The sequence below is a fragment of the Poecilia mexicana genome, unplaced genomic scaffold (genome assembly GCF_051168715.1).
Source record: "Poecilia mexicana isolate PSO_F unplaced genomic scaffold, ASM5116871v1 scaffold_2, whole genome shotgun sequence".
Taxonomy (NCBI): Eukaryota; Metazoa; Chordata; class Actinopteri; order Cyprinodontiformes; family Poeciliidae; genus Poecilia; species Poecilia mexicana.
In genome coordinates this window covers 4,194,551-4,209,458 of record NW_028263371.1, presented here as the reverse complement: position 1 = coordinate 4,209,458, position 14,908 = coordinate 4,194,551, and the positions used below count along the sequence as shown (strand labels likewise).

At 38.7% G+C, this 14,908-nt stretch overlaps 1 protein-coding gene across 1 annotated transcript; it reads right to left on the bottom strand.

Moving 5' to 3' along the window:
• Positions 1 to 1,191: 1,191 nt before the first annotated feature.
• Positions 1,192 to 11,860, bottom strand: sack1fb (scaffolding CK1 anchoring protein Fb). The gene is made up of 5 exons (XM_014997270.2): positions 11,231 to 11,860; positions 6,598 to 6,765; positions 5,518 to 5,639; positions 3,559 to 4,274; positions 1,192 to 2,765 (listed from the first exon to the last, which is right to left on the bottom strand). Exons 1-5 carry the CDS (start codon positions 11,702 to 11,704, stop codon positions 2,719 to 2,721), a joined length of 1,527 nt encoding a protein of 508 aa, XP_014852756.2. The 5' UTR covers positions 11,705 to 11,860; the 3' UTR covers positions 1,192 to 2,718.
• Positions 11,861 to 14,908: the final 3,048 nt, after the last annotated feature.

The following is a 14,908-nucleotide window of genomic DNA, read 5'->3' as shown; positions in this document are numbered from 1 at the left end:
AAAGTTCAGGAATAGCCAGTCGACAGCTGCATTTTCAGTTGAATGCTCTCTAATTTCATCTAAACTTCCTCATTGTTTGCCGTTTTCATGTGAGCCGAAATGGTTTCTTCGCATGAGTGTATGACCTTGTTGACCTCCGTGGTTAAACTGTGAGGTTTTCAAAGCATACAAGCGTAATGTATGAATTATGAAGCTCAAATTTGTGTGTTTTGAACAGAACATGGCAGCTAATACTATGCTAACAGTGTTTTGAAGGTCTTGTGTCATGTTTCTGAATTTATCGACACTAAATACTTCATTGCAAACACTTTACAAAAAATTCTTCCAATGGCAAACAGCATTACCTACTACAAAACATTCATATAATTAGGTTGCTGTAATCTTCCACTTATCAAGCAGCTAGCCGTGGCGTTTGAGTTGATTGGTGTCCTGCTTCTGCTTAAGAAAAACTTGCATGCAGTGTTGCATGATAAACATGCATGTTTCACAGGAAATAACACATTCTCGTGCCTGCTGGTGTGTCAGTAAAATTAGCCGGTGAATTATTGTGAGAACGTCTCTTCCTGTTGCACCTCAAACTTCCTGTTTCAGTATTTCACCACAGCCTGCCCCCCCCTGCCCCGCCTTCATCCACAGCTCGGTGAGCAGTTCCCATCAGAGCACTGGTTCCCCTTTGAGTGTTGGGTGACTGTTTAGCAGCGTGACGTGGTCAGTTTATGAAATGCAAGTCATGCATTTGGTTTTGCTGTGGTTCATGGTGAAATGTTAACAAAAACAGCGTGTTAATGGTTTCTTTTCTGTTAAATAACTTGTCAAAGCTGAAGCACAAAACTATTAAACAGGGCAGTCGTGTTTCAACAAGCATACGAGTCTGACTGGATGGTTTTTGAATCTTCTGCCACAATGAAGGGCGCTAAGTTCTTGCAGGCAGATGACAAGACACCAAAAATGTTTTAAACTACTTTGAATAATTAATGGAGCATAATTTACTGTTTGATAACTGGGATCAATTGGAATCTGACTAAACTGAAATTATTTTTTTGCAAACTACCTTGTGACGACCTTTGTTGTGAATTGGCACTAAAGAAATAAACTGAATTAAATGGAAAACTTTCAAGTCAAGAATCCATGAAAAATTCAAACGTAAAACAAGATAAAGAACAAAACATCTAAATTAATTAGTGCATTGAATAGACTCGGTGGATAACAGATTTATTGAAACCTTCAAAAACAATAAATGATAGACATCAAACCTTTGTCTATATCCAACAACCCAACATGCCACTAAATGGGTAACAATGTCCGTTGATTTAAGTGTTAAGGCTTTGAGGATCTCTTGTTTTCTACTATGAGTGAATCAAAATGTAACACAAAAATCAAAAAGGTTCAAAGTTACTTGTGCGAAATGGTGCAAAAACAGTTAAAAGTCTGCTAAAGGTAATCACAGTATATAATTTTTAAGTTTAGTACAACTTAATGGAGTGGTTTTATTTCAAGTGCACAGAAATAAAACCAACCATGTTGTTGTGCTGGTGTATATCTTTACACGCTTTTCTATCAACTGACATCTGCTGCTCTATCGCATCGTCCTGTCACCAAGATGAGAGTAATCTGATGGTAAGCAATTCTCTGATAAAAAAAAAAGAAAAAACATGAATGCCACCATGAGCTTTCACACACTGTAAACACACACCATGCAAATGAGGGCTGCCTACTTCAAATAAAAGGGAACTTTTTTTTATGTAGCGCCATCCGGAGTCAAGACAAATACCACAGAGGCTGATCATGTTGCTGAAAAGAAGACAGAGGATTCTGGATAAAAATGTCAAATTAAACTTGAAACATATCCTTTACGCTATAGTTGGACTTCTGAATGGTTGCTATTACAAATAAGAGCAGTTAACCGTTAAACTTCACACACTGTTTGTAGTAACTCAAGAGTAGCTCATCTTCAGCATTAAAAAGCTTGTCTATGTCTCTTTAAACACCCCTACTTTAAATTATTTCCCATTGTCAGGAAAGTTAATGCGTCGGTTGAGCAGATACCAATTCTATTTTCTTAACGTCGTCTATCTACAAACGACATAATCATATATGTGGGCAAAAACAAAAGTAAAAATGACTCGATTCAATAAATACAAATCTAATCTGTAGTCTGTTGGCTGCAATATCAGTAGTGTAGTGTATAAACTTTTTTGCAAACCAGGATTCATCATAGAAACATATGCTCGATATATTTTGAAGAGTCAGCGTGGCTGAATAGGTTTGAAAAAACCTTTTAAGATGCAACTCATTGCAACTAATTTAAATCTGAAACCAAACAATATTTCTCTAGGAATAAATGTGGTTTTTCTTACTTTGCAATTTAGATAAACAAGTGTGACACATAAATACATTCCCTGAACAACTGTAAAAACTTCACCCATGTTTGCAAGAAAAAATAAAAATAAAAAACAAACCCAGTCCAATAACAATATGGGTTAAAAGGCCTCAACACAAATATGTGATTCCAGAGATTCTGCCAGATCAGCCTCATGATACATTAGGCTCCAGATGTGAAACCAGTAGATAAAAACCTGAAGGACTGGACATTCATCTGGTCTTCATTCAAACGGGCATAGCGCTGCAGTGTGCCACACCAGCTTCATTAAAGTCATTTCCTCATCTGCTTTAAGATCATGTAACTTTACACTATTAAAAGTGTCAAACAAGTTCAGCTTAGGATGTTTTACATCCTGATTTTCCATGACGACGACTCTTCAAACCTGTGGAAAGAAGGAAAAAAAGATCATTTAAAACGTCAGTGAGATAAACACTTCAATATTAAATGAAAACAAACAATAAAAGCTAGTGAACTATTTTCATGCAAACAGAGAGAGAGATACTCCAGTTTTACATGCGTTTTTGTTGTGCTTTTCTGCATACTTCTATTCTGTTTTTGATTTGCATAGCAGTGAAATCATTCTGCCTGTTGCCATTTTGGTACGTTTGCAATGTTTTGGTGAAACACCAGATTTTTCCTGGGTAAGAAACGACCAAGCAGAAAGTACAATATACTGTTGTAAAATCTTTGACGATTTTATGCCAAAAACATGGCAGTTCATACCTTTTAGGAGGATCATAACGGCATTGACAACCAATAACTTAACAATCTTCTATATTTAAATTAAAAAAAAGAAGAAAAAAATTGGTTGCATGTCTTCATGAAATATGCACCAGCATATGGAGACTTGGGAGTGACTTTGGTTTGATAAAAGGTTTGACTGATTATATTTAATAAATAAATAGGTACAGAGGATAATATTAGCATTTTATGACCGTTTATCAGTAAAAAAAAAAAAAAGAACTCACATGATGTTTTAAGTAAAAAAAGCAGGAATTTGTTTAAAATTAATGAATGGTAGTATAAAATGACAATGTTTGGTTGTGAAAGGAGGCTAAAAATTGAACCAAACCTTCTTACATTCATACTCTATGGCTACAGGTATAGGGTCCTGTCCCTTCACCGAAGGGTTTTGTGAAGGGACAGAAGAAGATTTTGTTACATTAGGCACTTACTTTCTTTGTCATGTGACGTGGTGACAGTTTGCTGAGACAGTGTTCTTTGGTCCAGTTTGGAAAGCTTCCTACTCCCTTTGGTCGGGGTTACCACAACCACCGTGGCACCGTCTTCCAATTCATTGGGATGAGTCTCTGTCGGTGAAGCACTTCCTATATTTTTAACAGAAAGCTTACTCTGAGATTTTTTCCTCGACAACTTCCAAGTAAAGCCTCTCTTTTTCCCCAGAGATACTTTGTTTGGCGTCTTGAAGTTCTCACTTGGGGCCTCTGAGGACAACGGACTCTGAGGATCTAGCTTAAGACTGCTGGCCACTCGAGGCCTTCCCTCCTCTTCATGAAGATCTGCGAGACCCGGCTTTGGTCTTTCGTCATGCAGAGATCTTGCAGGAAGTGCAGAACCTCCGAACAGCAGCGAGTATTTGGGATTGTAGTATTTGTGGGCAGGAACCTGGATTTCAACATTCCGAGAGTCTCCAAGGCTGACCTGGAAACGGGATGTGGTCGCCGGTAATGGAGGGCGTTTGGGCTCCAATTTGGAGCGAATAGTGGCGGTGACGATAGCAGCAGGGGGACTGACGTGAAACTCCTTGTAGAGGTCCAACTTCTCGGATATGGCGTACAGCTCACGGAAGTCTCTGTCGAAGGCATCCACCACCTGGCCCGTCATCACAGTGATCATGTTTCGGTCCATTCGGGAAGCAGACCAAGAGAAACTGGAACCGAGATGAGAATAAAGACAATCGTCAATGCTCTTCATCATCTCTGTTGCTTTAACTAGGTAATGTTAAGTTTAATGGGACTAAAGCATTGGTATTGTATTTTTTTATATATATTGTATAACAATATGCAGCTTTTTATCTACAGTGACCACATGTGGCACACAGTGAGGTTTCCTGGTGTTGGACATGGACACTTTGACAGGTAGAGGATTTTGGATTGAACCATAACATTTTAAACTGATAGAAGACTTTCTTTTACCTAAAACCCCAAGAGTAACAAGAGGCAACAAAGTGAGAAACACTTTAAAGTTTGGTGACTTTGGCACCAAGTAAGATGTTGTTTTAATAGTAACAACTATTTTCCTAACGTCTAAAATCTACAATGCGAGAGCAGATTGGTAGTCATGAAGGTTGTAGAGAGATACCATGGCATATTAAACCTTACAAAATAGGGTTTTTAAAAAAATAATAATTAGGTGGTGCAATGTGAGCTAATGTTATTAATTCTGTGTCTGAAAAAAGCTGCTTTAGGCTGGCACCCTTTGGGTCTCCTTTTGAAACAATAAAAGACTTCGATCTGCCTCGCCTTGTTTTGTTGACACAGTCAATTGCTCATTGACGTTGATGAAAAGACATTAATAAATAACATAGAAGAAACGTCCGTCACCTTGAAATGATTTGTTTGTTTTGGACACATTAACAAGCGAGGAATGGTTACAGCAGGTATACCAGCTTTAGTTAACTATTAACAATGCTAAAGCTGGAATGAATCAAGACTGTACTTTATTACCTTGACTTCAAAATCTAAACTACTTTGACTGATCCAACTTGATTTCTGTTCTCAGTGGAGATTCTTTGAAGCACATTTTGAGAGGTTTGAAACGTACGACATTGGTTAAAAAAAAACAAAAAAAAAGGGAATTTAATAATGCTGCTTTTGCATCCAGATTAAGAATTGCTCTACACCAAGTAACAAGAATTTGTTAAAATAGAGTTTGCCATTTGTAAAATCTTCACAAACATTTTACTGCCCTAACTTGTATTGGGAATACATTTCAGGATAAGTATTTAGACATTTGAAATACATTGAACAAAATGATTTTGTTTCATCGTCAATTTTTGGTTTATAGAGGATGCAATGAATAAAACGTATAAAGAAATCTAAATCTGACTCCCTTTCTTTAGCCTGCACTTCTTATACTTTTTTTATTGTGTGACATAAAACAAACACTTTTACCTGTAAGAGCCAAAGGCAACTTTGTCTCCATCCACCAGCATGTATTTACTAAAAAGCGAACCAGGGAGTTTACCAAAGGACATACTGAAGCCAACTCCTTGAAGCGATCTTGCTCGGATGAACTGCAACAAGTTAAGAGATGGTAAGATTGGGAAATAACACAGACAACATGTGAGATGTTTCAAACCAGAGTTCAGAGCAAAATCAAACTGCAAATACCACTGGAGATTTAGTAAGAACAATATAAAGCATCATTTATAATAAAATAACAAAACATTCATTTGAGTGATACATTGATTTCTTCAGTCTTTTACCATTTCCTTTATGTTTTTTACAACCAGTCCTTATTTTACTTGTTAAAGATTAACAAAAAGGATGAAAGATTCAGCTCTTTGGGTTTGGCTCCTTGAAATGTACGGGCCCCACAGGACTTTCATGTAGTTTCACACAGAATTTGATCTTAGCCTAATCTGGTAAATATGAATGCTTTGTTTATTCTGCATTTGAGAAAAAAACAAAGTTATTTTTCTGGATTTTTGGTGACAAAAAAAAATAGTTGCTATTGTTCAAATATGTAATAAAACGTTTGAATGAAACTAAGCTTTTAGTTTCAGTTTGCAGCAGTACGACAGACAGATTCAGTTTCTTTTTCTGCTTTGTTTTTCTCCTTCTGTCCTCTCGATGCTCTCACAGTTAAATCTAGATGCCCGTCTCACTCATCCTATTGAGAATCTCTTTTTCCACTTTTTTCTTGCACAATGTTATGACTCTAGTCTGCCGTTGCGTGCAATTAGCGGCCTCTTGTGGCCACCAAAAGTAGTGCTTATGAATTCTCAGCAGCACAGAAGCATTTCTGACCATTTAATTAAGTCACCTAATTTCCTCAGAAAGTTCACCTAGTATTGGTAGTGACATCAACAAACGCCTTCGTAAGTTTGACTTAAGCTCATCACTTTCACCTTTCAAAATTAAGTTGAATTTCAATAAAAATCAGTCAAAACTTCAATTTTTTTTCTTCTTTGATGGCACTTTTTTGTTTTTTTTACTTAAAATGATGCCTATGTAAAAGTGCTGACTAACCCGGAGGTGCTGCGAGCCAATCTGAAGCCTGGAACACATGTCCAGGAAGTGAGGAACAGCTTGGTCATCCAACACAATGTAAACAGGCACAGACCGACGGCAAGCAGCATCCATCAGGTCCTGCAGGATGTGGATGTCTGTGAGCATGTCCATCACTATGGCGATGACCTGCAGAGAGAGAGAGAGAGAGAAAAAAGCCCAATAATTTGTGGATCTATGTTGTTTTCTCAGCGACATCTGGTACATTTTCTCTAGAAACCTACAGTGAAATTGGTGGGTGTTGTATTATATCAAGTCTGTTAAAAAAAACTACACAGTAAACAAAGATTTCAGGGGTTTCTATCTGTGCTCTAATTAAAATGTAAACCCTAATAAGCTATTAGACACACTGACAGAAGATTTTTTTTTAAATCAGAAGATTTAGACTTAACTTTTGCTCACTTCTTTGGCCCACATCCAGAATCCCACCTTCTGATTATAGAGGGAAAAACTGAAGATCTGGACGGGAGGCTGCCAAAGGAACCATGCGGTGAAGCTAACGTTTCTCAGCCAAAATCCCTGAAACTCAATGATGCTTTCCCTGCTTTGATAATTTGCTAAAAAGACCTTTTGAGTTGTTTTTCCCCCCCCAAACAGCTCAAGAGTAGATATTGTGACACGAGTAAAAATTAGATGTGTAAATATGTATAATGTGGAACATATTTGGATGAGACAATTGAGGGTGAGATTTAATAAGCTTCATTTTCTCCATTTTGAATCTGATATCAAAGTCTTGTTTATATAATTGTGATCATGATATATCATTTTTTTGTTTTCTTATATTTTCTGATATTTTATTTGTTCAAAATAAACATTTAAAGCACACACTTCATTCTGCTGCTTTCTTTTAGACAGGCTTACCAATCCTGCAGATGAATCTTCTAAACTACAAAACGATTTTAAGTCTTAAGTCCTTCTGTTGTGTAAAAACCATGTGCCTTCTTTTCTATAAGGGTTGTAATAACTACAGGTTTAGCTTTCACCCAATAAAAAACATATAGATGCTTAGAAGTTAAAATACACATCAAATATCCATTGAAAAGTAAATGCTTCAGAAACAAGCAAAAGTACCGTATTTTCCGCACTATAAGGCGCACCGGATTATAAGGCGCACCTTCAATGAATGGCCTATTTTAGGACTTTTTTCATACATTAGGCGCACCGCATTATAAGGCGCATAGAATAGACGCTTCATACTCTATTATTACACATCCACATTAATAAAGAAATGGTCCCCGAGTACTTTATATAGTAGGCTGGCCCAGTCGTTTCACTCACGGTGTTGGTGTTGCGATATTATGCCCAACTGCTTTCTGGGTAACACAGACCAACCGACACGCTGCCGCTGCAGTCTCTGTCTCTCTTCCCCTGCCCCTCCCCCCCTGGCTTTAAATGTATTATCAAACTTTATTAACAAACCAGTGTTCTGACAACTATCCCAGCATGCACCGCGCACTTCTTCTTCTACGGGGGAAAAAGAAGTTGGCGGCTGCTTACCGTAGTGGACCAACTACGTAAGCAGCCTACTGCATGTCTGTGTAAACATGACGTCTTTCATTTCGATCTGAGTTAATTAGCGTAGCATTTCTGCCGGATTTTCACAACATATCAGCCACGACAATGGACAGGGGAACCAACAAGTTCATGTCATCTTTTTTGGACGACATCAAGGTGTTTGAGCCACTGGATGCCTCCAACATTGTGCGCGTCACAGCTGAAAGCTACCGATAGATGAGGAAAACAGCAGATCCTCACACCCTCAGCATAAATATAGCTGTGGACAAGATCACTGATGCCTATTGTTCTTGCAAGGCTGGGTAAGTCGGCATTCATGGTTTTGAATGTACATTAGCATATGTTTACTACTGTAGCTTGTGTTTGTGAGACAGTCACGCACGTGGTAGCTGCACTGTGACCTAAAATGGGCATTAGCCAATGAAACGCGGCCCCTGTGGTAAGGTCCGTTGCTGGACCTGTTGTGGCTCAATATTGGTCAATATATAAGGCGCACCGGATTATAAGGCGCACTGTCGGCTTTTGAGGAAATTGAAGGTTTTTAGGTGCGTCTTATAGTGCGGAAAATACGGTAGCTTTAAGGCATGTTTGAACATGCTCTGCACAAGCTAGCAGGAAAAGAGCGGGAGAAAAGTGAAGTCACGGAAAAGATTTCTCTTTAAATGCCTGCAAATGTTTTGTTTTTTTTTCCTGTTTGGGAGAAAAGCCCTGCTGGTTCCACTCACAGGAAAAATGCTGAACAGGCTTGCTTAGGGTAATAAATGGAGCAACAAGTTACGGCCTGCAGACAGTTGCCCTTTATCTGTTGCAATCAAACAAACAAAACAAGAGAACTATATAGAATAAAGTCATGTGCATATAATTCTTACAAATATGTACTTTGATTCTATATCACTTTTAAGTGTGTGTGTTGACTGTTGTAAGGTCAAAATTATGCTGACTGGCTTAGTTTCTGGCAGGTTTCAACAGAAACCTACCAGTTTCCATTTTCCTACTTTCTATTAGGAAAATGTATTTTCATAGCAAAACACCCTGTGGTGTTACTAAAAGCCTTACTAAAATTTAAGGCTATTAAAAAAACGTCTTAATGCCGTTATGGATGAAATTAAAAACCTGCTTCATGACAAAAATGTATAAAACAAAACATTTTTTATTATTAGCAGTGCCAAGCTGTTTCTTTTTAAACAGAATTCATGTAGCGTCGTACGGTTAGTAACAGAAGAGAGCCAGTGGCCAAGGCAAACGCCGCTCAGCCAAGTGGCATTAAATTTACACTAAGATGCAAAAAAGCTTGCTAGCTAGCAAAGGTGTATTAGCAGCTAGTTAGCTGTAGCCTCAAATCACAGAATGGAAATATGTCTGCATGCAACTCAAACGTTTGCCAAAAATAAACTATATAGAATATAAAAGATTTAAGACCTGTGATTACTGTATTTAAGGCCAACTTACATTTTTAAAATGAATTTAAGACATATTAAGGCCTTAATTTTATATACATGAGTTTAAGACTTCTTAAGACCTAAAAAGGATGCGTCGACACTATGTAAAATATAGAAGTACAATAAAAGAAGAAGAAGCATATATTACTATTACTCTGAGTTATTCTTAGAACCCTAAGAACAAGCCAGGTTATTCTTCCTGGGGTTACAACCAAAAGTTAGTAATTAAAACTTTGAATCAGTTGTTACCTTTATAGCTAACATAATAACTGGAAGACATACAACTGATTAGGCAGTGAAATACATTGCAAGTCCCTGTCTATACGTCAAGCAAATGGTTGCCTTACCACTTAGAAAACCAGTAATATGTTGTCATTTTCAACCAGGAAGTTGTCAAAGAAACAATTGTAAGAATGTTAGCAAGCAAGTCAGAACCACTGAGGCAAGTAAAGTGAACGCCAAACAGGCACATTCAATCACAAAAGACAAAATGGAACAAAGACAAAGGAAAAAGACGGGGGAATTCAAAAGTGTTCCAGGAAAATGTGGAGATAAGCTAGGAAATAAAACAATAAAAACTAAAAACAGTAAATTCAGGTTTCACATGCATGCCCCTGTATTTTTAACACACTTTTTCAAGAGGAAAGCTGAGGCAAGCCCAGGCCAAAGGGGGGAACACATCACTGCCTCACTGTGAGCAAGAGGAACGGATGACTCAGTTCAGGTCCGGCACTGAATGAGTAAACACTGCAGCAGCCTGTTGCATGGTTACTCTCATTCAGGTCCAAAGTTACATGTTACAATCACTCAAAGCTGTCTCTAAGTTAAAGTTTACGCTTACAGGCCTTCACCTTATGAAGGGAAGTAAGATTTTCAGATGTGGGTGTGTCCTGGGCACATAGTTTCACTGCTGGGTTTTTCTTTTAGCATTCTAACTCAACGTTTTAAAAAAAATGACTGGAAAAAGAATTCAGTAAGCTAAGTTACAAAGTTTGTTAGAATACAATGTTCTATGTTATATTTCTGAGTCTGTTTGAGTTTCAGCCTTGAAGTTGGATTATTTGTGCCAGGAGAGTCACATGATACTTTCTTTTGCTCCACTGACTAACAAAAGGGACAAGAAAATCCCATTATTCAGGCTGTAGAAAATGTGATGTCATTTCCTGTAGAGGCTGACATACAAATATGAGTTTTCCCATTATGTTAAAGAAACTCCCATGTTTGGACTTAATTTCTAACACTTTGGCATTAAAAGCATTTGCTCTGACTTAATTAATTATTTTATATATACATCAGCTAAGAAACATTTCATTGGTATTAATTTACCTTTCATTATTTAAAATGACTAAAACCTAAACAATGCTTCAGCATAATCCATGCTGAAATACGCCAAAAAAACCAAAACAAAACAAAAAATACATTAACTTTTGGGGTAGTGTTTAGTGGATAAAAGTCTTTCAAGAAATCTTGGTCCTGTTCATTGCACATCTGGTTCTAATGGGTTTCCATCTGTTTCTGGATGTATATGGGAAATGTAAAAGCTGAATCTTTTGCTTTGCATCATTATGTAAAACAAACTCTCCGGATGGCATAAATTAAATATAATAACCCTATTTTCTAGGTCCCTGAACTCTCCTCACCTTGCTCGCCTCCTGGATGAGCCGCCGCACCACCTCCTTGATGTGCGGTCCGTTGTCTTTGGGTGGGTGGGTGTGCACGGCCACCCGGGTCACCCCTCTGAAGAACCCACCGCTGGGCCAGCCGATGTCCAGCGACGGGACCTCGGTGTCCGACATCAGTGGCCAGTAGGTAGAATGAACCCCTGAGTCTGCGTCGGTCCCAGAGGCTCCCTGTTCCGCCGTCCTACTGCTGCTGCTGGTGTCATTAGAGTCATATTGTTTGAAAGTGCTCACGAGAACTTTAACTTCCCTCGCGGATAAAAAGTCTTTCGCGTTGTCTTCCTTGAGTCGCGTCTTGAAGGCGCCGTCGCCATTCTTCAGCAGCTCCTCGATGGCAGCACGCTGCTCTTCGCTGTAGTAGAACTCCGGCTTGGACTCCGGGACTTTGACACCGATGTGTCCGTCCTCCATGCACATAAGCTGGGATTCAGCCATGGCTACGGAAGCCCTGACACCCCTAGGGAGGTCAAACAACCCCCTACTTTACTGACGGAATCTTCAGAGTGTTTACCTGTGTGACGGCACAGGTGAAATAAAATAAAATAAAGCTGGGAAGTTTTCTTACCTGACCGGGAGCGTCAGAGGTGGGACAGAGAACACGTCTCAATCTCTGGTGCTTTCAAGTGAAATGGAAAAAAGAGAACTATCCTACAGTACAACGAATTGAGTCAAATAAATCCTCTTTCGGATTGTCTAACAAAAACTGTTGTGTCCTGGGAATAATTAGTTAGATCTTTTTTGTTTGTTTAATATGAATTAATCAAAAATCCTTGTTATTCTTTCACATGTGATTTTATTTATTTTAACCAAAATCCCCTGCAAATATTTAGTATTTATCGTCGTTCTGCAATTTCTTGCTTAAATAAACGACAAGTGTACATTTATTTATAAAAATTATTGAAAAACATTCGGATAAAAGAGTGGGAAGGGGAACGTTTATTACCCTGAAGACATAAAGGTTTAATTAACCAGGTGGCCCTGAAGAGGGTTGCCCTGGCGGAATCTCAAAGCGTTGAGTTTATTTCTCTTTTCTTTTTGTGGGGAACATATTACATATTAAAGTTTTTTACAGCATAAATCCTGTGTAAATGGAACAATGAGTGCTCTGCTCACTCCCCTTGAAAATTGATTTTATTACCGGGAAATTGGCGGGGCAAGCAAGAATGATTTCCTCTGCACATGTTGTGCATGTACAGTTCATACATTTGGGGCAGTGTGCTATTTGTATTTTCAAACTACTTTTCTCAAAACTAACCACACATTTCAGAAAAATCCCAGAGACAACTTACAAATACTTAGTTTGTTTGATTCTTAAAGCTGCAGTATTTAATAAGAAATCTATATTTTTTACATATTTGTTGAAAATGTCAACAAATATGTTGACAGCATGACATGATCTGTGAAAAACATTGAGTTCCAGCTGCCTTTGTGACGGTGCGGTCAGAGGTTGGAGATGGAGTTAGCAGCGGTGGTTAGCCACTCTAACCCAAAACAGCAGGACGCACTTTTGAAGTATTCCACACTTTCAATTTATTTAACTTCGTCCACGTAAAGCCAGATCTCCACGGTACTGAACATTATATTTTCATACATGAGAAAAGTAACGTTAGTTTACCGCTCTGCACCTCATCATCACCTGTTTTCTTCTACAACAAAATGGAAAGACTAGTTCTTCTTCTGTACAATAGTACAACAAAAAAAGGGAATAGGCGCCCCCTTGTGGTGATACCTACTCATCTCTAGGAACCAAACAGCATAATGACTGTTACACCTTATCCCAGTGTTCCTGGTGCTGACTACAAACAACCAATCACACCCCGGAGGTGGGTCTAAGCGCTGTCGGTCAAACTCTGTGTGGCGCTGCTGAATCCCCCTTTCACGCTCTCTTACTCTTTGCTGTAGCTAGCAGAGTCTTGTGAATGCTCAGGTCAGTTAGCATAGCCACCGATGACTGTTTTCTGGTAAGCTGTTTCTCCACCATTAGCACATTTAGCAGGGCATACATGAGAATGATTAACAACGCTAAGACCCTCCTCCTAGCTCTGATTGGTTGTTTTTGGTAGGACGTAATGCGTTTCTTCAGACAGCTCAAGGAGGAAGTGGAGCAGATTGATCTTTTCACAGAACGTACTGTCACAACATGGGGACATTTTTAACAAATATGGGGGGGAAAGAACCTTTAAAAAAAAAAACAAGTTAAATACTGTAGCTTTGGTCTATAAGCTTTGAACTGGTTGAGAGGGGCGCAGAGCTGTTCCCGCCTAGTGGGTCTGTCTCGTGCGTTGTCGTGGCACATGGTCGTGCTCGTGGACCTGAATTATTTTAACTGGATCGTGCGCCACCTTTCACTCAAACTGGATGATTTGGAAGGTGCTCTGGCAGAGCAGGTCCCTCTCCACTGGAATTCATATAATCCCTCGATTTCTGAGAATAGCTGCGTCACCGATGTTCGGCGTCAACTAGAAACTCTCACTGCTTGCTCCGCTCACGCGAGCTCGACACGAGCTTTGCGCGAGCTTTCAAAAGCGCGACAATAACTTAACAAACCGTGACAGACTTAACTTGCAATTAATCTGTCACGGTTTTGATTTTCTGTCGTGTCAGAATCACTCACCATGCGTCACACCATATTTTAACACACGTTCTTCTGTGTACATTTGAAATTCATTTCAAGAGCTTACTAATGGAAGTGACAAATACCTGCTTTTTGTTTGCAGTAGGAACATCAGCTTGTTTGAGACACACCCTCACCTACGTATGCCGTCACACTTGAGCTAAAAAAAGACAGCACATAGAAACACATAACATGCATTTCTAAACAATACCAAAGTGTTACAAAATATTTCATTTACTAATCTCACGTCTCGCAATTACTTTTGGACACGCCATTAAAAAGTTACACATTGCTCTTGTTTCAGATAAATTTATAATTTTGCTAAAGGTGATTTTTTTCCCCCACAAGCCCCGCCCACCTGATATTCATTGGAAGTGACTGTGGATTCTCTGGTAGTTAGGAGGAACCTGCTGCATCAAAGCTTCCAGTCATGCCACGTCCTGCTCCATAGAGCTTCACCAACGTTATTCCAACATTTTCCTGGAATAATGTTGGATTCATGCCGATATAGCATGTGACTGTGCTCTGACTGCTCTAATTTAAACTCACCTTACCAAACAACATTATTCTTGAGGTCCTCATTCTTTCCAGCAGCAATTAATAAATTTTATGCTAGCTTCTTCAGCTTCTTCTGGTTCTTTGTGTGATTATTATTATTATTTTTTTTTTTTTCCTTGAAGCTCTAAATTCATACAGGAAACACAATCAGACTTTATTTTACTTTGCTGCCTCTTTCTAAAAACATCCAACATGCAAACTAACCTAGTAGTGATTTTTACATACTTCAACATAAGCATAAAAAATAATTCCTGTGAGTAGCTGTGGTGGACGAGAGTGGAAGATTAGTAGCTGGCTTAAAAAAATATATGAAAGGGCTAATTACAGAGTGAGAAAAAAAAACAGAGTTGGAAAGAAAATGAGAGGATTTAGAAATGCAACACACAAATGAACACACTACCACCATTAACCCCTTTTTTCTTTCTTCTTCTGTCACTCCCTGTGATATTCTCAGCCGGTCTCAGTGG

What these genes read in the sequence shown, in the direction of transcription:
- sack1fb (XM_014997270.2), bottom strand. Translation starts at nt 11,704, where the DNA reads ATGGCTGAATCCCAGCTTATGTGCATGGAGGACGGACACATCGGTGTC. An exon ending in TTGGCTCGCAGCACCTCCGG is followed by an intron (nt 5,640 to 6,597) that starts GTTAGTCAGCAC and finishes AACTTGTTGCAG; the next exon opens with TTCATCCGAGCAAGATCGCT. An exon ending in CACGTCACATGACAAAGAAA is followed by an intron (nt 2,766 to 3,558) that starts GTAAGTGCCTAA and finishes TTCTTTCCACAG; the next exon opens with GTTTGAAGAGTCGTCGTCAT.